The 21,629-nt window shown below is 48.7% G+C and overlaps 6 protein-coding genes across 6 annotated transcripts; 1 reads left to right on the top strand and 5 right to left on the bottom strand.

Annotated features, from left to right (window-relative positions):
• Window positions 1–80: 80 nt before the first annotated feature.
• On the bottom strand, window positions 81–1,398 carry F4807DRAFT_467269 (oxidoreductase). The gene has a single exon (XM_048002474.1). The coding sequence runs from the start codon at window positions 1,308–1,310 to the stop codon at window positions 228–230; it is 1,083 nt and encodes a 360-aa protein (XP_047854664.1). The 5' UTR covers window positions 1,311–1,398; the 3' UTR covers window positions 81–227.
• Window positions 1,399–1,623: 225 nt separating this feature from the next.
• Window positions 1,624–3,179, bottom strand: F4807DRAFT_423953 (uncharacterized protein). Its single transcript, XM_047997835.1, has one exon. It carries the CDS (start codon window positions 2,706–2,708, stop codon window positions 1,809–1,811), a length of 900 nt encoding a protein of 299 aa, XP_047854663.1. The 5' UTR covers window positions 2,709–3,179; the 3' UTR covers window positions 1,624–1,808.
• Window positions 3,180–6,071: 2,892 nt separating this feature from the next.
• On the top strand, window positions 6,072–7,583 carry F4807DRAFT_70943 (Di-copper centre-containing protein). Its single transcript, XM_048003382.1, has one exon. The coding sequence runs from the start codon at window positions 6,302–6,304 to the stop codon at window positions 7,448–7,450; it is 1,149 nt and encodes a 382-aa protein (XP_047854662.1). The 5' UTR covers window positions 6,072–6,301; the 3' UTR covers window positions 7,451–7,583.
• A 2,348-nt stretch (window positions 7,584–9,931) lies between these two features.
• Window positions 9,932–11,597, bottom strand: F4807DRAFT_451477 (glycosyltransferase family 20 protein; the record flags this gene model as incomplete). Its single annotated transcript, XM_048000241.1, has 2 exons — window positions 9,932–11,217; window positions 11,285–11,597. 2 exons carry the CDS (start codon window positions 11,595–11,597, stop codon window positions 9,932–9,934), a joined length of 1,599 nt encoding a protein of 532 aa, XP_047854661.1.
• A 2,320-nt stretch (window positions 11,598–13,917) lies between these two features.
• Window positions 13,918–16,533, bottom strand: F4807DRAFT_70869 (beta-lactamase/transpeptidase-like protein). The gene is made up of 4 exons (XM_048003379.1): window positions 15,646–16,533; window positions 15,413–15,535; window positions 15,035–15,296; window positions 13,918–14,957 (listed from the first exon to the last, which is right to left on the bottom strand). The coding sequence occupies exons 1-4, from the start codon at window positions 16,202–16,204 to the stop codon at window positions 14,132–14,134; spliced, it is 1,770 nt and encodes a 589-aa protein (XP_047854660.1). The 5' UTR covers window positions 16,205–16,533; the 3' UTR covers window positions 13,918–14,131.
• A 1,604-nt stretch (window positions 16,534–18,137) lies between these two features.
• F4807DRAFT_70848 (VID27-domain-containing protein) lies at window positions 18,138–21,393 on the bottom strand. The gene is made up of 2 exons (XM_048003378.1): window positions 21,125–21,393; window positions 18,138–20,924 (listed from the first exon to the last, which is right to left on the bottom strand). The coding sequence occupies exons 1-2, from the start codon at window positions 21,141–21,143 to the stop codon at window positions 18,475–18,477; spliced, it is 2,469 nt and encodes an 822-aa protein (XP_047854659.1). The 5' UTR covers window positions 21,144–21,393; the 3' UTR covers window positions 18,138–18,474.
• Between the last annotated feature and the right edge of the window lie 236 nt (window positions 21,394–21,629).

The raw sequence follows: 21,629 nt of genomic DNA, 5'->3' as shown, positions 1-21,629 counted from the left end.
GTAGTGATGGCATTGCTACAAGGTCTTCAGCTATCAGCCCCGGACTTGTAGACCGATGACTTAGGGTAGGTAGGCATAACTTTGGAGTATCTTCGCTAGTATAAACCTTCGCTAGGTACCTAGCTATGGGCTTCTATGGAGTGAGGTATACTTGAGTATATAAAGTTTTTCAATATGCCAGCTACAGCTTACAATGTATATTTATCATTTTTATTGCCTTGTAAATTTCATATAAGTGACAGACGTGCTACCCTACCATTCTCTCCGGATGCCCAACATACATCGCCACTTATACATTCTACACTATCGAAGCTGCCATTATCGAAGACATGCCAATTCCGACCACTATCCAGCGTGATATCAGATCCTGTCGGGCCAACAGCGAGTGCCACACCGCAACGTCCAGGAACCCAGGACGACCCGGAACGATAACCGCCGGGGAACGTAGTAGACGGTACCCAAGTTTGACCGCCATCACTTGACCACGCCGCATTATCAACATTGCCCGCAGGCGCCGAATAATTCCCACCAACAGCAATCCCATTCTCCGCATCGCGAAACTGCACCGAAAAGACCCCCGCCCCCTCTCCCCCAGCCACCGACGCATTAGAAACCTCCCAGTGATACCCATCACCGCTCCTAAACACCCTCCCCGGGTCCACACCCCCCGAAGCAAGATACCACCGCCCCCCCGCCGTAGCAAGACACGTCCCACTCGCCGCAAACCCCGCCTCGCCCCCCAGCGCCGGCGGCATACCCGCCGGATCTACGACGTCCCAGCTCCGCCCCCCGTCGCGCGTCTCGACGAGCCGGAACTTCCCGTCCACGGGATCGCTGACGGCCATCCCGCGCTCCGCGCTCGCGAACGCGATGCAATCGTAGAACGCCGCCGGGTCCGCGTTCGCGAACGCGAGATCCCAGGATGTGCCGCCGTTACTAGTGGCGTAGATGCGCGAGCTGGTGCCTGCGCCGATGGAGAGCGCGATGGCGCGGTCCGCGGACCAGGCTTCGATGTCGCGGAACTCGAGGGGGGTGTCTGTGTCTGTGTCTGTGGCGGAGAGGGTGGGGCCTACGGAGGCCCAGGTATGCCCGCCGTCGACGGTGTGTAGGATGGTGTTGTTGGTGCCGGAGACCCAGGCGATCTTGGCGGATACGGGTGCTAGGCCGCGGAAACGTGCTGTGCTTCCTGTGGGTAGGAGATTCCAGCTTGGGGTTGGAAACGTGGTGTCCTTCGGTGTGATTAATCGCCCAACGGCCAAGTTTGCTAGCACGGCGATGCCGAGTAGAAGAGTTCGCGGTACACGCGCCATGATGAATGATGATGCTGCGCTTGGCTCAGACCGACAATCATCACCGAAGAGTGAGCGGCGACGGGGTATGTTTGTTCTAAGAATGGGGGCGAGAGTGAAATCTTTTAAGATTGATCTTGGCTTAATCTTATCGTTGCTCTTTACTAGGTTACCATGCAGTCTCTTGGCAGTCTCCCGAGTCCATGGCGCTCTTTGAGAACCCCTGTCACACAGGTTCTTGCCATATCGGGCAGGTGAATGATACTACATTGTCTCGCCATTTGCGGCTTGAAATCTTTGAGCCACTGTGAAATATCGGAAATCTTATTAATTTCAACTGTGAAAATCACTACATCGATCAACCTAGTCACCATCTACAACACTCGGTCGTCCGTAGAATCAAAATCTGGGGCTATTAATGTCGCAATTCAATTCGTTCTAAGAAGAATCAATTGCCTAGGTACGTGAAGCAAATCAAACATAAATTTTACCTGTCTAGCAACTATAGGTGCCTATGAATTAAGCGCTTCTCGCCTTACTCTTATACGGAAAGTATTTGGGTGCTTTTGGATACCCTCTTAAAGTCGTAGTTGCCGGGGATCCATCTTTCGGGCTTGGCAATCCGGCGCGGGCGAATGCGCTCCGGGAAAGTGGCGGCTTGGAGCCGGTTCTAATGCGCGGAGTAGGTTTGCGCACGATAGGTTCTGGTGCCGAACGGCGGATCACCGTGGCCATAGGACCAATTTCAGGACTTGCCCGTGTAAACTTTTCTGCTGAGGCGACAGTGACAATAGCTTCGTTCTCATATTCATCAAGCTGTTCGTCAGAGTCCAAGGACTCTGTCACTGATATATCTGAGAGGGACCCGGAAGAAACATTTATCTCCTCGGAATATATAATGTTTAGTATATTTTCAAATTCTTGGTATTCATTAGTAGTATCAAGCTCAGATAGTTCTTCATCTCGCCGGTGAAGCTCGGAGTCAGTCGTGGTCAAGTCCCTATTTTCGGTGTTAAGCTTGAGCTTGGCTTGTAAAACAGCTTCTAATTTTTCTGGGTCGAATTCTCCGGGTATGGCTTCTGAGCATCCATACTCAAATCTTAGATAATTTTCGTAGTTCCTAGCCTTGATGTCCCTTTTCGAAAATGACTTGGAAGACGGCTTGCATTGCTGTAAAAAAATCTTGCGCTCTGGTTGTGGGTCAGGGTCCGGAAGTTCGTTAAAGTTATTGCATTTCTTCATGATCTCGTAGAGATTCTCGGATTTTACCTTGCCCATTTTGGATAATATTTGTTTCTGAGAGTATATGTATTTGAGTAGCTCACCTATGTCAAGGTTGAAACACCTGAAGCGCCATAGAACTTCAGATATTGGGTTGAAGGAAGTCGATGAAGCATGTTGGCTTATCGTAAAATCCATCCTTTGACCCGATTTCCATTGTTTCCAACCTACTGAACATACCAATAAACAAGGTTAAAACAATTGATCGGACCTCAGGTACTTCTTTTGTGATTAATTATAGCAACTCATTTCCTTTACGTTACGAAACGTTGCATTTCATAGGATGGCCTTATTCCCGTCCTTGCGGAAATAGTCGAGTCCCATACCAAAGAAATCCTCAACAATTCTGTTGCCTTTGACTGATTTGTGTGTACTGTGTTTTTGAATTTCTCAAGTTGTTTGCCTTTCAGCGGATACCGACTATGATGTTGAAGACGAAGCTAAAAATAACTTATCGAACACTCGGTAATGGTTCACCGGCGGTATCCCTTGCGGTTCTACTTTTTGCGTTGCACACAAGTCGTTAGACTATGGAATGCTGCTAAGTCAGCTTAATTTAAGGAGGAACATATTGTCTTGCAATGTTCTCTTTGGGGTACGATGGGCAGGATGGGGCGGATCGAACGTGTGAAACATGCAGTAGATAGTCCAGCCGTTAGATCCCAAGTTATTAATGATTCGGCACCAAAACATTATTACTAACGATTGTGGAGATTGCACTACATCAAATCACCAAAATCTACCGGACTGTCCCGTCTTTCATGCAGGACCTGCATACCCCTATTATTATTTGGGTCTTGATCGCAACTGAAAGATGGCTATGTTAACGATATCTTGAAAATATTGTGTCACATCAAATTTCCAGCCCGTAAAAGCTTACGACGTCGTGATCGCTGACCACGTTCTGAGCAGCCTTCACTCCCTGAACCTGGTCTAGAATCTCACCGCATGTACACGCTGGCATGGACGCTAGGGATCTTCCTACGGATACGTGCTGCAATGTTACGATGAGTCCTGTACGAACGGCACTTGGTCGCCTAATGCTAATGCGAAGGAACTTTAATAAGACGTCAGAAGATGAAGAAATTCCGGGTACTAGATAATAGCCTATCACAAAGAAGCAGGGACTCTGCGATGTTCGGACGAAGCTTGTGGACTCGAACGAGTTAACGGAGCAACGGAGCAGCTTCCACAATGCGGAGGGTTCAACGACCTCTCGTAAGACGGGAGCACAAGGAAATTGACCGGATTTTGAGTCGAGTCCCGAGACTCTGGAAACGAGCCAATTAAGTTGACCGAACGTGGAGCAGACCATGTATCATATGCGGTGCGACTGGTCCCAACAGCGTGCCGTGCCACTTCTATTTACATACATACATCTCACCAGTATGCGAATGTGAGGGCGACGGCGTGACGCAGAAATAGTGAATTGTTCTCCTCTTTTCACACCGAATTTCTATGCCCGTTTGGTGCGGACTAAGATGCGGTCATCATCAGTGCGCTACACGTAGCAATTCCCGCATTAATTCCCGCGTCGTAGAGGGTCTTGAGGGGCGAGACGGGAAACTCGGATGACCCTAGGGCTCGTGTTCTGAGATAAAGTGAGAATCGAGCTTATGTAGGTCATAGCTGGGTCCCACCGTTGTAGTTCATTGGTTAGTGAGGCTGAATACGGTAATCTCCCACGCCGCTCGTAAGCGACCCCGCTGTTTATGGCCGTTGCGGCGGACAGACGGGATCTCTCGACGGTGCTTGGCATCGTCGAAATGTTAGATCGAGGTCTAAACGACTCTAGAATGCTAGATCGCAGTAAGCAGGGCGATTCTCCTCGTTAAGATAGAGTAGCTGAACCCGACAGAGTGATTGATGAAGTCATATCGCATAGGTAACGAAGTGCCTGGTGACCGTATCCGTTTATTGAGAGCCGGGGCTGACTCGATTAGCACCGAATTTTAGCGATGATCTGCGCTGTAACGGGCGAACAACTTCGAAGGCGGAGCTAGCGTCGATTTCTCGTCACTTCACTCAAGGATAGCGGTGACGATGTTCGGTGACAAAGAGTAAGAGCAGCCATTCACGATCAATGGTTTTCTTGTTAGTCAATGCATCCGTCGGATATCGAGCCATCTCACGTTACACTTCAATGCCCCGATCCTTCGTTACCTACCAGCTGCCTCATGCATCTCATGTAAATTGCTGCTAGTGAGATTTTTATGTAAACGTCATACGGCCGTCAGCAATAATTTGCGAACAGGTGAATAATGCAACTTGACTTGGACTAGCAGGTAGTAAGTTTTGGTCCTAATTTGATCGTACCTTGGAGGCATATCCAGGCACTCCGAACGCTCAGGGGTCACTCCTATTGCTGGTAGTTTTTAACTTCCCCTAGCACTTCTTGGTGTCTTTCGGATAACGGCCATCCATCCATCCCTCGGCAATTTTTTGTCTTGGATTTTTTAAGTTGGGGCACTAAGACGTAAGCCAGGTCTTTTATTAATTAAATAAAAGTCCGAATATACAGCTTGCAGATTCTGTGCCGTCAATATGTCGCCCGTCACTACACTTGGCCGCGGCTCGTTTGCCTAGGCCTAACGAACGGGCTAGACTAGTAGTTAAAGTAGACCAACATGCTACTTTCAACGTCATAACGTACCATATTTCTTAGCCCAGATGGCTTCACGAACCACTCACGGGTAACAGGGACAGAAATGTTGTTTATACCCCGCAATGTGGCAGCACCGCGTCCAGCAGTGATCAGAGGGATCAGACTAAGCCGGCTCGGGCCAGACGGCACTGACAAGCTATCGTGTAAACCGAAGCGAAGTGAAAGGGATTGTCTGACGCAAAGAATCGATGGTCAGAAAAAGAAATAAGGAAAGGGGAAAAAACGAGCCAAAAGAACCACGTTCTGTCGTATCCCCGCTCCCAAGTAACACAATGAAGAGGGCTGTGATCGTCGAGCGCTAGACCCGAAGTGCTTATGGCTTTGTGCATTTTGGTACATTCTTGCCAGCAAAGCAAATGCGAAAAGAATGCGTGGTGACGCCCCGGCAGCCCCAAATCTCGTATTTTTCTGCTACGCTTGCAGCTGACTACATGTCCCTACATCTCTCTAGTCTCCCAGTTCTCCCTAACGCTAACACACTATGCAATACTACGCAGTATGCGCTCGCTAGGCGCTCAATGGTACGCATATCCCCCAGCACATCCTTGCCGGGTCAGGGGTTTCAGCTCCCAGCCTCATTCGGCACAAGCGCCAGTGAATCATAACCGCTCTGGGGTTTCCTAACCTCAAAAGGTCATAGTATTTTTGCATCTCCTGTTCCCACTGTTTCTGCGAATCACACAATGTTGAAGCTATGACGTTCCCCTTCCTCTAGGATCTTTCGGAACATTTTCCTTTGAAAGCAGCTGCCAAAAAAGCACCGTCAAAGAGAGCCGTTTTATAACGATCGTCCAGTTCACCCACAATAGCCCGCTTACACATCACTCATTATTATATAGACGATGCCCACCGCTCGCCTTCGCACTGCGATGGATAGGGTTCTCGACTTACACTCCACCCCCTTCATAATATAATAATAGCCTTAGGATCTGTGCTCGATCGTAAATCTCATCTGCGTGGAGCTCATCGTCGTCCCTAGAGCCTTGGCATCGTCTTGTAACCACGTTCACTACACTACACTAATAGTAATAATCCCGCTCCCGAAGGGCGACGACTGATCGACGCCATGCGGTTTAACCTTTCTGCGCAGGCCCTCTGCGGCGCCATCTGCGTGTCGGCCTTGGCCGTCCCCAGCCCCGTCGAGAAGAGGCTACAGCTCATCGACCTCAAGCAATTCGGCAGCTTCCCGACCATCACGCCCGAGCAAGCCCACGCCGAAGCTCAGCCGCTGTCGATCATATTGGGCGACGGGCCCCAATATACCGGCAAGAAGGCCACAACGTCAACGACTAACAAGGCCCCGGCCACCGCCCAGGAGTTCACCACCGAGGACGCCGCCGCCGCGGCGGACGGCACCTGTGACCGTAACAACCCAGCAGTCCGCTTCGAATGGAGGAATTACTCAGCTGACGACCGGAAGGCCTTCGTCAACGCCATTAAGTGCCTGATGGGCAAGCCGTCGTCGGGCAACTTCCAGGGCGCGCAGAACCGGTACGAGGACATCGTGTCGGTGCACCAGCAGCTCACGCCGCTCATCCACCAGCGCGCCGTCTTCCTCGTCTGGCACCGGTACTACGTGTCGGTGTTCGAGTCCATCATGCGCGAGGAGTGCGCCTTCGACCGCGCCTTCCCGTGGTGGGACGAGACCCTCGACGCCGGCAAGTTCGCCCAGTCCGACATCTTCACCGACCCGTACTTCGGCCCCCTGCCCGCCAAGACGTCCGACGGCCAGGGCACCTGCATCCAGTCCGGCACCTTCGGCGGCACGACGCTGCACATCGGGCCCGGCAGCGCGTTCACGGCGCACTGCCTCGCGCGCGCCGTCGACGAGAGCCTGACGGGCACGGTCACCGCGTCCTTCGTCTCGGACTGCAACTCGCGCACCTCGTACGACGACATGCGCGGGTGCCAGGAGCTGGGCCCGCACGCGTACGGGCACAACGGCGTCGGCGCCGTCATGGCCGAGGTCCAGGCCTCGCCCGGCGACCCCATCTTCTTCATGCACCACCTGTTCGTCGACCACTCGTTCCGCATCTGGCAGAACGGCGACGCCTCGCGCACCCAGAGCATTAATGGTTGTGCCGACGCGAATAACCCGTGCACCCCGATCACGATGGACTACGTCCTCACCTCCAACGGGCTGCGGCCCAACACCACCGTCAGCCAGGTCATGGACACGCTCGGCGGCTACCTGTGCTACCGGTACGACTACTAGTTTTTCGCTCGCCCAATAGAACTTAGAACGTTCCTTATTATTTACGATTGGTCATCTCGGAGATTCTATCAATAAACGATGACACCAAATTCTTTTCGTCGTACTTATTTACCCTCTTATTGGATAAAAGGCGTTGGGTGGTGGGGGCTATTTATTAGGGGGCCTCCTGGATGAAATGTGCAAAAAAGAAGAGCGGCTTTCGACTTGGGCCTATCTAATGACGATACCTTGATAGAGAGAAGCCCACGAGTACAATCCTTATTACCTAATTATACCCAGCGACAAGTTCAGTACATAGAGACGCTATCAGTATATTCTCAATTGAAGAAAATTTCACTTCTATTTGTTTAGATTCGCAATGGCTATCCTTGAGTTCTTGTGATGTTCGTCGTTGCATTTAACATGTCGGCTGTAGTAAAACCTGGATACATACATAAAGAGGCGCCTGTCGTCCAGGTTTTTGGGTCTTTGTTTGCCTGCATCCTGCCCCCGAATGTAACCCACCACCTTGGTAAGTATTCGCGTCCGATAATAAACTTGAAACAAAGACGCCAATCTTGTTTCTATTTTCATCGTAGCGTTGGAGGAGCAGTGAATAGTTCGTATCTTGTATCTAAAATAATAGCTCGCGTCAACTTAGCTATCTAGGAGCCGCATCCTTCGAATACAACTAGTAAGCCTCCTATTGATAACTACCTGCCTATTAATGTAGCTTCTTCTCGCAAGATTTAGCAATCGCAGATTTGGCAGCTCATTTATGAAACAATTCCCCTTCAAATCATACCTACTCGTCTACTTAAATAAGCTACATGTCGCTGTGCTTCTTTCGATTTCAATGTAAATTCTCATGGCTAACTCGTCGATTATGACATACAAAGAATACCTATTTTATACACCCATATTGATTTATCTAAGCACCTAAGTATCCTTGTGAGTCTTAGAGATGCATTTTCTAGCATTGGTTTACTATCTCTTCCGCTACCGTGGTTAAACTCATTAAGGCGAGAACCAGCCCCTTAAATAGAACAGTGAACCAATTACGAGGGCATAAATGAGGGCTTGATCATACACCTGACATGCCAAAAAGACAATCGTTCTCCGTCGGTAACTTAGAAGAGATCTATAGGTATCAGTACTACTTAAGCTTATTACTGTAAATGGTAAAGGTGGAAGATGAAAGATCTTGATACATCTGGAGACTGTCTCTCTAACTTACCACTGAGAATAACTCACATCGGAACGTATCTCAAGACTCCAGAGTGGTTTTAATTTCGATATTAGGTATATTCTAGAGAGAAATTTTGTCAGACTTTTGATAGTCTGCCGTGCTTTTTTAGCAGATAGGACATCCTAAACGAGGCACTACCTACGTAAGGGTCAATATCGTTATATACGCCCATGATATGAGAATTAATAATTCGCTTCGTGGAGTCGCTTGGAGGACTAGAAGGATAGCAGTCACCTTGTTGGCTCTTGTCATGTAGGTATCTAGCGCGTACCTACCTACCTAGGTAGGTACGCTCCCAACTCGCTGTCCTCCCCATTCTGACTGATTGCCTCTAGTACCTACCTATGCTTTATGTCACTTAGACTTCCAAGATACGAAGAAATTCATCTGACCATTGGCCGTCCCCTATTGTCTCGAAGATTTCATAACTGGTTATGATTTGAAACCGCCTCGCTATTTGACAGATTTCAACACTTGTGCTACAGGAGGAAGTGCTAATCGTAAGAACATCAATAGGCCTTCATAATGATATATTCCATTCAAAGTTAGGTCTGTTAGAGGGCTAATATTTAATAACGAGACCCTGACGTTCGAATCCAAGATGGGAGTCATCAAAAGAACCTTGACTGATATAGCCATATTCAAGGACCGCTAGAATTACTGACGCGTAGGATATGGATTTTCCAGTGCAGTGCTACTCCAAACACTTAGAAATTAAGACTAGGACCGTGAGTTTAGGATCTCAATGAACAGTTGTATGTACTAACAGCGGATACTAAGCAGTTTAGTTGGGTTCGAATGTGCCGTGGTTAATAGATATTGTTGCTGAATGTAGAAGATTCAACTTAACGATAAGTGATCATAATCCTATGATGGCTGAGTGCTAGTCACTGGAGAATGATATGTGAAACTCCGCCGTATTCATTGGCAGTCTTCCTTCAAGATATAAATTCAGCGACTCACATCCCTCGGTATAATTCAGGTAACACAAAGCATGACATTAACTCCTCAAAGTATGCACAGGTCTACGAACCAGAATTCCCAGCCCCCTTAGCCGATATCTATCAATCCTTATACTCCATCCTGGACCTTTCTCGATCACATGCTTTCTTTTCCTTTTATTCATCGCTTCGTCATATCCCATAGATCCTCTCCAGTAACCCGAGGCACAAAATTTGACCATAGTTGCTTTCCACGTCCCTACCGAGAGACAATCTTAATTAGACTTAGACGAGGCTTAATCGTTGTGCTTTTCATTTCAACAATCCCAACGCACTACCGGAGGGGGCAGCCGCGCTAGTAGCGGCTTTCACGCTCTCGAAAACGCCCGACAAAGCACGACCAACCTCGTTGCTCAACATTGGCCTCGCATCTGGTCCAACTTTGCTGTCCACACCATGGCTATGCGCACTACTGACTTTGGTCAGCTCGTTCACGAAGCTTTGGCCCCACCATGCTGATGTATATTTGAAGACATATCTCTCTAACTTGCGGAAATTTGCTTCCCGCATCTCAGGAGACATCGTTACCGCATCGTGGATCGCATTAGCCAATTCTTCGGTGTTCCAGGGGTTGACGATCAAGCTTCCATTCAGCGATTGGGCAGCTCCGGTGAATTCAGAGAGGATCATCACGCCATGTCGGTTCTGTTGAGTGGCGATGTACTCATACGACACGAGATTCATGCCATCTCGGGTTGAGCTCACGAGACAGACATCCGAGACAGCGTACAAGGCACAGAGTTCGTCAAATTGGACGCTCTGGTGTAAGAAGTGGATAGGCATGAATTCGACAGTTCCGAATCTACCATTGATTCTTCCAACGAGCTCGTTAACGACCGCTCTGAGGTTCTGATATTCTTCGACGTCTTGCCTGGATGGTACCGCAACCTGTACGAGTACAATCTTGCCGATCCACTCGGGATGTTCCGTTAGAAACACCTCGAGCGCGTGTAGCTTCTGCGGGACACCTTTGATGTAATCGAGGCGATCGACACCGACGATCAACTTCACACCCTCGAATTTGCGAGACAGCGACGCAATTCGTTCCTGAACATTCGGCTTCTTCAGGCCCTCAACAAATTTATCAGGATCTATTCCAATTGGGAATGCGCCCACCGTTACAAACCGTCCCCTGTATTCGACGCCGTTCGGCGTGGTCGGTGCCTCTAGAATGCGTGAGCATGAGCTGAGGAAATGTCGAGCATAATCGTAGGTGTGGAAGCCAATCAAGTCGCACTGCAGAAGGCCCTCGAGCAAGGCTTCACGGACGGGGAGGATACGATAGATCTCGCTACTAGGGAAGGGAGTGTGGAGAAAGAAGCCGATCTTTACGTCCTTTTTATCTCCCAACTCGTTACGCAGCATTTCGGGGAGGAGCATTAGATGGTAATCGTGGACCCAGATGAGATCTCCGTCTTGGACATCTTTCAGAACAGTCTTCGCGAAGAGCATGTTGACTTCCTTATAGGCTGCCCAAGCGATCTCATCGAAGGTGATCTCGCCAGGATGGTAGTGGAATAAGGGCCAAAGGATTGAGTCTAATTAGCAGAATCATTAGCTAAAAGCACAACCTTAGATAGTGAAAAAAAAAAGGGGGGTGCGCACTGGAGAAGCCGTTGTAATGCCTATCTGCAAGTTCATCATCGACAAAAATAGGGTGGGCGTTGTATTGATCTTTTAGCTGTTGCTTTACGGTGGGTATTTCGGCTTCGGGAACTTCCAGACCAGGCCAGCCGTACCATTGGAAGCTTGTCGTCTTGCTCAAACCACTCAACCCGGTGACAAGACCTCCGGATGACATGGAGAAGCTGTAGCTTCCTTCCTCTTTTCGTTTTATCGTGATAGGAAGTCGGTTAGAGATCAAGAGCAACCGGCGGTCGCTGGTAGAAGAAGACTCGCCCCAGTCGGTGGAGCCCATGTTGTCGGTCTTGGTCTTGATATTCTAAATCTGAACGGTTGAAGGTTTATTAAACCTAGCCTAGCTAATCGCGATGGTGAAGAACGGGTTTCGTCGATTTCGTCGATTTAACTGCGTTAGGTTGATCGAGATGGAATATGAAGGAGATGTCCGCAGTGGAAGATGGGAAGCTTTGTAGAGAGAAAGGTCTGGATTCGGCTGCGGCAATGAAACGTTGATGTGTGAAGATTTTCCAAGAGCGAAAAGAAAAGTACGAAGTGATGCAACACAAGAGAAAGACAGCACGGGCCGTGCGTAGTAGTTATGATTCGCTCAAATGTTCTAGTGGCGTTGAATTAATACGTGATTGATTGATTGATTGACCGAGTTGAACGGTAGTGAGTACTACCAACCTGTGATAGGAAGTAAGGAGTACCTAAAGGGGTAGGGAGTACGAAGAAATAAATAATTAAGTCGAATGTTTGAATGCTATTATATGTAGGTAATCGTTTACACCTTCGGGCGCGGTTTCTGGTTGGGCGATATATTATTGTTTGATGCAATCGCGATGCAAAAGCAGCGAAATCCCTCAAGAAATCAGAAAGAGCTAGCCCCGCCGGGCCAGAACTAGCCCCTCTGCCCCTCCAAGGAGCTTTGATCCGTTTCGATGTTTCTTAACCCTTTTGACCAACTACGTAATCTCTTGTCCTATTTAAAGCGGACCTCTGCGGGGATCTTCGGGTATCCAAAAGTCAGGCTGAAGTTGGTACAGTACCACCTTAATAGCATTCAGAGCATCCATTAGCTCCCGCCAACGAACCACCTTTTTCTCCATTCCACCACGCTACTGGACAATGTATGTTTTGTCTGCGTCATGTCATTAGACATCAGGTCACGATATATTGTGTAGGTAACGAGTCTCAACGATAGCTTAATAAATAGAGACATCTCCGTGAAAGTTGCGACCTTACAAATAAAACGCTCATACACTCAATTCAATATACTATGTTCCGCTTAACGATGGATGGGCCCCTTGTCGGCGTTGGGCAGATAGGACCGATTGCTTCGATTTGGCTTTTCGACGCAGCTGGAACTTGGAGGAAGCATACTTCGCGTACCAAAGGAACTGAGATTGGTCAAGTTCCACCTAACTAGGTAGGTACCTATATAAGACTCAATGGGTTTCTACGTAGGTAATCTGCAGGACAAGATACACGAACATAATTCATCTGACAATTTAGTACGACATAAATGCATGGGTAAGTGGAAACTCTTTCATTACGCGGTTCAGACAGCTTTCCATTTGAGTACCTGGTCTCGCTTCAACTTATTCCATGTGACACTAAGTATCAACTACCGTTCTACCTGGTAATAATTGACCAATGATACATGGCTTGTGCACGATATCTGTGAGCTTTTTCGGTCATGTCGAAAGATATTTCTAGCAATTTCTAAGCCAGATTCGGTTTCGTCCCTAGGTATGTATGTATCTGAGCTAATGATGTTTCTCGAAAGTACCAAGAAACTACCAAGCCTGCAAGCTCGACGATTTTCGCTTGAACCAACCGAAATGCATCATGCATAAAGTTAAGTGCCAAAGTACCTATGTACCTACTATGAATACAAAACGATCTAACCTAATATTAGTTAAGCTCGCCAATCCTGACCACCAATCATATTTTAGTTTCCAACCCAATCGAGTGAATTCTACGTTCTCCGGACCTTTTCGGACCAAAATGTCCGTCTTTGCAACCATCCATATGATAAACAAATCTCTCTCGAATTCTTCAACATGCATACGTACCTATATATACTGACGTCAAGGAAAGCTATTTGAGGATCAGACACGGCTTCTTGTCATTTATCATAGTGAGATCACGTGCCCTGCACTCTCTTCAAATAGGGGTAGAATACATATTCACGTGATTCCCCCTTTTCTCATCACCAGCGAATTATTTATGATGCATTTCTAACACAGATATATACGAGATGTAAGGCATTTTCAATTTAGAAGATAATGATATATTTGTCAAACGTATGGAGTAAATAGGGAATCTCTCAACACTCGGTGGTCTCCGAAAATGGATATCTGTATTTGTTTCCAATCGGATAACACTGAAACACTCTTCCGATTCCTTCCTAGAATCTTTGAATTTCGGCTTATAAGTTTAGACCCGGACATATATTCGGAGCTCTAAAGGACTTGAAAAAAGAATTGTTAATGGTGATCCATGTCACGAGGTAGAACTAAGGAAAAGGGAAATAACGAAGTGGTTACGCAAGAAACTTTAAACTCTCTAGTCTTGGGGCTGTAGTCATATCTTAAGTAACGTGTCTTTCCAAAGAACAACGTTTAGCTACCCATACACTTGGCTCCCCTACCAATCCCCTCTTAACTCCATCTTCTACCCTTTTAGATTTTTACAAGCCGATGACGTGGATAAGCGAACAGAATACGAATCAAGTCAGTTTGGAAATATTCATGGTGCTGTGGTACAAGGACCGCTACGGAGACATACAGCGGCTACACCAACGATGAATTACCCCCCTCTCAATTAGCTGTTCCTCAGCAACGCCGTCCTCAAGGCCAACGGCGTCACACTAACCGCCCTACCATCCTCCCCGAGCGTAAACACAAACTGATCTAACGGCATATCCGCATAAACCGCCGCCGTCTGGCTAACCCAAGTCCCGCAATTCGTCGAGAACATCGCGCTGCTGTGGTCCGTCAGATCCAAGTTCTCGACCACGGCCTTGAACGCGATCTTCCTCGTCCCGTCCGCCGCCGCCGCGGACTCGAGGCCCGTGGGGTAGATGCGGATCGACGGGGCCGTGACGTTGTAGTTCAGCGTGTACCGCACCGCGACGGGGATCATGTCCGTGCCGTTGCTGACCCACCTATCGACCCCCAGCCCCGGCCGCGCCGCGTCCGTGCTGAGCACCAGCGTGCTATTCAGGTCCGCGTCCCCGGCCGCCGTGTAAATGCCCGCGTAGTTCGCGTCGGCCTCCTCGCGCGCGGCGTCTTCGAGCGCCGGGAGCAGCGCGCGCCCGATGTTGTCCGCGATGTCCCAGTTCGCGTTGCCCGGCCAGCCCCCGGCTAGGAGCGCGCTGATCCCGACGTCGTAGTCCGGGAGAAGCACGAGGAGCGACATGTACACGTTGATGCTGCCGGCCTTGCTGTACGCGTCGACGACCCGGCTCCCGTCGCTCAGGGGGATGCGCCGGATTCCCCACGGCGAACTAACGCCCTCGTGGATGTCGGACGTGAGGGCTGTGGGCTTGAGCCATCGCCGCGTCTGTGCTGGGGCGAGTAAGGTGTGCCTGAATATGGCGCGGCCGAGGCGCGAGAGGTCGCTTGCGGAAGAGTACATGTTTCCGGTTCTTTGGTGTGGTGTTAGCGTCTGAACACCAATTTACTTTGAAATCCTAAGAGGGTGAGTGGAAAGGGAGAAACGTACGGGCTCGCTTCGCCAATGCTGTACGACCAGTCGTCCTCGTGGCCTTCCGGTATGACGCCTAAGGAATCGTCGTCAGGCTTCTGGTAGAACGTGTGTTGGAGCTCGAGTTTATCGATGATGTCGCTTTGTAGCATCGGCGCGAACTGCTTTTGCGTGATGGCTTCGAGCGCATACGACAGGATCTGGTAGCCCATATTTGAGTACCCGGCCGTCCACGAAGGAGAGAATGATGGCGGCACGTTGGATAAACCAGTAAAGAACTCTGTTAGCCGTTTTCAGTTAGAAATATTGTCGTTTCCTATTCCTAACCCTTTCAGCCACTTTCGCCCCGTCCCCGCGGATTAATGATATTTTCAATGTGTTTTGAATACCACTTACCAGCGCGAGGACATTTTATCATTTCACCACAGGTAGGAGTTTCGTTCCGGGGTGCTGGCGGAAAGCCTTTGGCTTCGAGTACAGTTTGGTTGTTCTCTTGCGTCAATTCCCCTTCGATGGCATCTAGCAATTTAATTTCATAATCTTAGCCCAGCTAATTTCGACTTTACATCTTTATTTCAGCCCAACTTTACTATTCCTTTTCAATCAAAGCATAAACTTAAAGTACTCACAATCTCTCACAATTCCAGCCAGATGGCTTGCCAGGTCCTGCAGCGTAATGGTTTCCCACTCCACGTTCATAACGGGATCGTATTGGGCTTTCCCGGCCAACAGCTCTAGTTCTGGGACCCATTGTGTTACCGGGGTGTTCCAGTACGTGTCTCCGGCCTCAATCAGAAACGTTAATATCGTGAATATTTTCGTAACGCTACCGAGTCGGTACACGGTGTCGCCATCGACGCTCTTCACACCCGGAGTATTAGCCGTCAGGAGATCAGTCGCGGTGTGATAGTGGCTCCAGAGTGGCGTGTCCTCGTCCGCATCAGAAGCCGAGAATACTTGGATGGACCAGGACGTGCTGTTGGGGTTGGCCGCCGGGTCCGTACCGCGCGCGTTGAACGTCGTCGTTAGGTTCGCAATGGCGGTCTTTATCGCGTCGGACGAGGCCAGCGACCTCGGCTTCGGGAACGCTGGTCCCGGGTACGGACAGTTGGGGATCCCGCCCGTCGGGGTGATCAAGGCTTGCGCGGCGAGCAGCAGCAGCGCCGTTGCGGAGGGATGCGACTTCATAGCGACGAAGCTAGTACCCTCTAATTGGACTGAGGAGTAAAACTATTACCTAAGAAGGTACGAATGAGAAGGAAGGGGACGTCTTAAGGGAGCGAGCGTATATCAGCCTGCTGGAAGCAGACGCGTCACCAGAAGCCACGAGTTAGGATCATCCTAAGATTTTTTCTTTTTCGTTTGATCCTCGGCCCCAAGTAAGGTAGGATTGGGATTTCTACGTCTGGGCATACGTCTTGGGTCCCGGGAGTCAAGCTTATATTACGACTTTGGGAACTTCCGAGTCCTGCGTGTAACCTGTCTATTCACCCGGGCACGTGGGCTTGTGGACGCATGTGCTGTTAGGGGCTCGGTCCACATGGATGGACAGCTTCCCCAATCTCTACGTGTTGATATTTGATTTACGGTGGCATTTTCTTAGATGTTTATTCTTGGAAGATATCACGGACCTTGCTATCGCCTCTTCATATGGCCGAGAAATCTGACTTAGCTATCTACTTTCACATTATAGTCTAATTTTCTTTTGACGATAAATATTTCTATACTTCGGTATATCTATGAACATTAGAACAACTTAGGTTACTCGCTAATTAAGAGGAGGCCACCTAGACACTTAGTCAACCACCGTACATGCTTCAATAAACGGTTCAATCGATTTCACCTACCTCTTCAGTACGCGGGGGCTTCACCATCAAGCTATTCTGGGTATAAGTACCTAGGTGGGGTCACCGTGGCTTTAATGGGGAGACACGATATACGACGTTCCAGGATCGACGAAGCCGGGACCGAGTGTCCTAATGCGTAGAATGACGCGATACCGAGATTTTTCGTAATAGAAGCGCAATGCAAACTTTGGTTCAGCAGATTGAGGGTCACTTTCAACTAAAGTAGGTATAATCTCCAAATCCCCAAATCCGCATACCCAGGTCGTGTAATAAAAAGGGGCATATAAAAATCGACCCGAAGCAGGTTCACACGTTTCAAGACACCACGTTCTCATCACATTAGTCCGAAAAGACACGCAGGAGACCGTGCGGGCCATCGTAATCTGCTGCTACTATTCGGTAGGTCGATAGTACCTACGTCGCATGGTTGCAACGTTGACCTTTTGCCTGAATGTAGGGCTGTCCGATCATTTACGGCATTGGGCCGGTTCGAAGGAGCGCTTTTTATATCAACCGCATCGCGCACCACGGTATTACGGACGTAAAGTGCCACCTACAAACCTAGTCTCGAGCCTACCGATAATGTAGGTACCTAGCAACATGGTAATTTCGAGTCGCGCGGGCGGCAGGATGAGGTTACGTGCGGTAGCGCCAAGGTGTCCGAAAAGCGTGTCTGTATATTACCTGCATCAGCGTTGAACTTTTTATCTTGGGAAGTATTTATATACAGTATTTGGCCCAGTATGCCATCCCACCGCTGATGCTACGTACGTCGTTGTGATGACGTCGAGCATTAGACCTCATATAAGTAAATCGCCGAGCGAGCCTCCTAGCCGGGTGTAAGCTATCTGATTACCTATATTATCCCACTTATCTTAACGTGGATGGGCCACGTATATATTACCGTACCGACCTCCTAAGACTTACGTCTTCTTTCGCTTATGCCTAGTGACGGATGGTGACACGATATGCTGATTTCTCATGATTCCTTTGGACCTGATCGAAAGAAAATGGCTCGTGAGAATCAGATGATAGATGGTAGATATATGATAGCGAATGGGTTCATTTCCTAATGATGGTACTGCCGAGATGGGTGACGAACAGCCTCCTCGCCTTGAAAAAGGGGGACGTTACACAGCATATTCGGCTTTACGGGTAGCCATCAAAATACAATCACATATAAAAGATGGCAGCTAAGTACTTATGCAGTTGAATTAGTATCGAGACGTTCTTATCGCGAGGTCATGCACATCTTTAATTAACCGAAATACTGTCAGAGTGCATGGTCTAATATCCTTAACCTACTTCACTAGACAAAATAGACATTTCTAAATGAGGTACATTACTATCTAACTACCTAGGTAGGCGAAATGATCCATCGCACACTCGAAAAAACAGGTATCTTGCCCTAAGCCAAAGTGGCTGGCCCCATGAAGAATGAGTCAACACCGGTTCCCGTCCATCCCTGAACGCCGGCGGGGGTATGTAGTGTAGGAAAAGAAAAGTGCGGGTTCGTCCCTAACACTGGAAAATAAGACGTAATCTCATGAAAGCAAATAGCACAATCGCCCATCCATTCGTTTCGTCGGTAGAAGTTGTGTCCCTAGCGGTCTAGTATGGAGAGTTTACGACGTCGTCCTTGCCAAGCTTGTACCGTCCGCTCTGTCGTGTGCTAATTCGTGCGGAGCTTCGTCTCGGTTGGAAGTCGCCGGCGATACTCTCTCTCGTAGGTCTCTTAAGATGTTGTTTTCCAACCATGTTCACCCAGTTAGGCAAGGTGACGATGACGTTTTGGTCGGTACCAAACTTGAAATCGTCGGCCTTAACGTTGTCTTCGTAGCGCTTGATGATATAAGGTGATTTAGAGCCACGAATGACCTTTTCAAGGTTCCAGTCAATGATGTATGGGCCAGTTGCGGTAATGATGGATGTCTCCTCATTCGTCTTGCTCGTGTTGAATCGTGCTGGAGTGAATGAGACAGGCTTCCCCGTTTCATGGTGGAATTGAGCAACATGCTCAGGAGTCAATGCAAGACGACGTGGTTGAGGTTTAGAATCGGCGGCGAACGGCTTTTCGAAGCCTAGCTTGCCTTCGTTTTTACCCGACTTCTGCAGCGCGTCGATGAGTAGTAGGTATGTGCGACAAGTTCCAAGCACCCAACGGCCATCTGCCGACACATCAAGACCAATGATGGGTTCGCCGAGAGCTGGGATGACGGTCTTCGCGTTGATACCTAGACGATCGAAAAGTCTAATATCGCCCTTGTTGGAGGCCACCGCAACATAACCTTTCTCTGTGGTAGATACCGAGGAGAAGTCGTTCTTCGATACATACTGCTTCAACTGGGAGTCGACAAGCTTGTTGCCAGATATACGCGGATCAACGCGGAATAGTGCATTGCGAGAAATACCTAAGAATGTCGGCTCATGCGTCATCTGTGCGAATTTGTTCTCGGGTGCAAATGTGACGACTGGAATGTCATCGTGGACTTTCCACTCGTCAACTACCTTGCCATACTCGAGATCCATGCGATACAGTTTGTTGGGGTCCGTATCGTTCTGCAAGATCAGATTGCGATCTTCATTGTGCAACATGACTTTCTTAGGAACGAAAGAAGCGCCCTTTGGAGTCTCAACTTTGGAAATATTGGTCGTGAACTCCAGGTGATTCTTGGGCGTATGTTTGAATACTCCAATCTTAGGACCTCGGACGACAAAAGAGCGATCGTGTTTATAACCAACAGCTAATGCGGAGTTGGTGTAGGGGTCTTTTGGACCAGTCTCGACATCTTCTTCCTCCTCGTCGCTGTCGTAGTGTTCGCTCCGCGGCGCATCGTCCTCCGCTTCCTCCTCTTCAGGCTCAGGTTCTTCTTCCTCCTCTTCTTCTTCAATTGGTGCATCTTCCATGTTTAGATCCTCAAAGGCATCCAAGACGTACTGGCGGTCTTGTTCCTTCACTTTAGTCCACTTGACTTCATTCAACTGTTCCCAGAGTGCTCTCATCAGACCATCTTGGAATCTCTCTAGTGTCTTATTGTCCTTGAAGCGCAACAACCAGGAATAAGCAGAGCCGTCGTCTGTGAATTGGTTGAAGATAAAGGAGAGGAATTCAAAGTTGAAGACCGGGTTGATGTCAGCAATGACTGGAATACCAAGCCACTGCCGGTCTTTGCTGGCAATGTGTAGCCAGTAATTCCAATTACCAATGTCTGACACCTGAGCTGTGACAGACGAGTCCTGAAGGACGAAGGCCCCCGAGGGGAAGTCGAAGAAGTGGAGCTCGCCGATCTCCATAGACAAGATCTCAACCGGTTCAGGCTGGGTCGGTGGTTTTGGGGGCTCCTTCTGCTTAGAAGGCTTTGTATCAACTTCCTCTTCTTCGTAGACTTCTGGCTCCGGTTCTGCGAGTACAGACGAGGTAGACGGGAAACTATCCCTCTTGGCGCTAACGTTTGCTTCGTTCTTTAACTGGAACATAGCGTCGGAGGATTCAATGGATCGTGATAGAGTTGGGCTATGAATAGGACTGGCCTGAGGAATGGGTTGCTCTTCGAAATCGAATTGTTCAAGATCGGCTTCGGAGGCAGTAGAATGCGGTTTTCGGTACTTGCGCTCGTATTGGCACTGTTTTGCGATGCGTTCGAATGCTCCGACTTGCGCCGATTTGATTGAAGGGTCACAGACAAACTCGTAGACGTCCCCGACGTCTCCGCTCAAATCCTTCCAGGCAAGTACGTTCTGCGATCCTTCTCTAATCTCAACGCGGAAGTGAAGGGCCTCGTCAAGAAGGAATGTCTTCTCGTCCTTCTCAGCGGCTAAGGCGTTCAGTTCTTCGTCTTCACCTTCCTCGTCCGCCAACTCAGCCTCGCCTTCTTCGTAAACTCGCTGTATGACAAGTTGATATTGGAAGTCTTGACCGGTTCGACGTATACGAGCAGTGGCGTCCTTGAAGATGAGTTCGGAATATCCTTTTGGCGATAAGGGTCGGACTAGGTAGAGTTGGCCCTGAGGCAGCTCGATCATGGACTCTTGGCTACTAGTGCCGAAGATAAACTTGCCAACTGTTTCGTTTATGTTAGCAATCTATTCGTGCCATTCGTATCTTAACTAACTGTAAAGAAATCTTGGATGTGATCGTAGACATGGTTTTGAAATTGATTCATATTGATACCATTCTAGAAGCAAAGGTTCTAGACAGCATTCTAGACTTTGCCAGAGCGCTGTTTTCAGACAAGGCTGGCGACGAGGGGCAAATATTTACCATTTTTGAGGACAAACATCTTGTCCGAAGTGAGGCTTTGCCTTCAAAGGGACCGCAGCCGATAGAAAATAAAGTATGATGGCTGTGGAGGAAGAATGTGCATGTAAAGAGGTAAAGGGAGAGAACCCAATTTGTATGAAACAGGGATCTCGTCGCGCTTGCTAGTCAACACCAGACCTTGTATTCCCTGGGCTTTTTGGTGATGGTGGGAAAGTCTAAAACTGCGTCATAACAAGGCAATCTTACTTTCTTGCTTTCTTTCTTTGCCTGGGTAACAGGCAGATACTACCTAGGGCTTTAAGGTGGGGGTAAGTGGCGTTGTAAGAGCTGTGGCGTCAATATGATTAGGCAGCATCTGGCTTTAATGCATTAGCCCGTTTATGCCAAGGCTACAATGGGTAGCGTAACAATTTGGAAGTTGCGCTTTTGTCACTATTGAGGTAATCACGGGTAGTTGCATTTACCGCGTAGCTTCAACCAATTACGTATTTAATCACATAGTAAA

The sequence above is a fragment of the Annulohypoxylon truncatum genome (genome assembly GCF_022578515.1).
Source record: "Annulohypoxylon truncatum strain CBS 140777 unplaced genomic scaffold F4807scaffold_14, whole genome shotgun sequence".
Lineage (NCBI taxonomy): Eukaryota > Fungi > Ascomycota > Sordariomycetes > Xylariales > Hypoxylaceae > Annulohypoxylon > Annulohypoxylon truncatum.
This window is presented reverse-complemented; position numbering and strand designations above follow the sequence as displayed.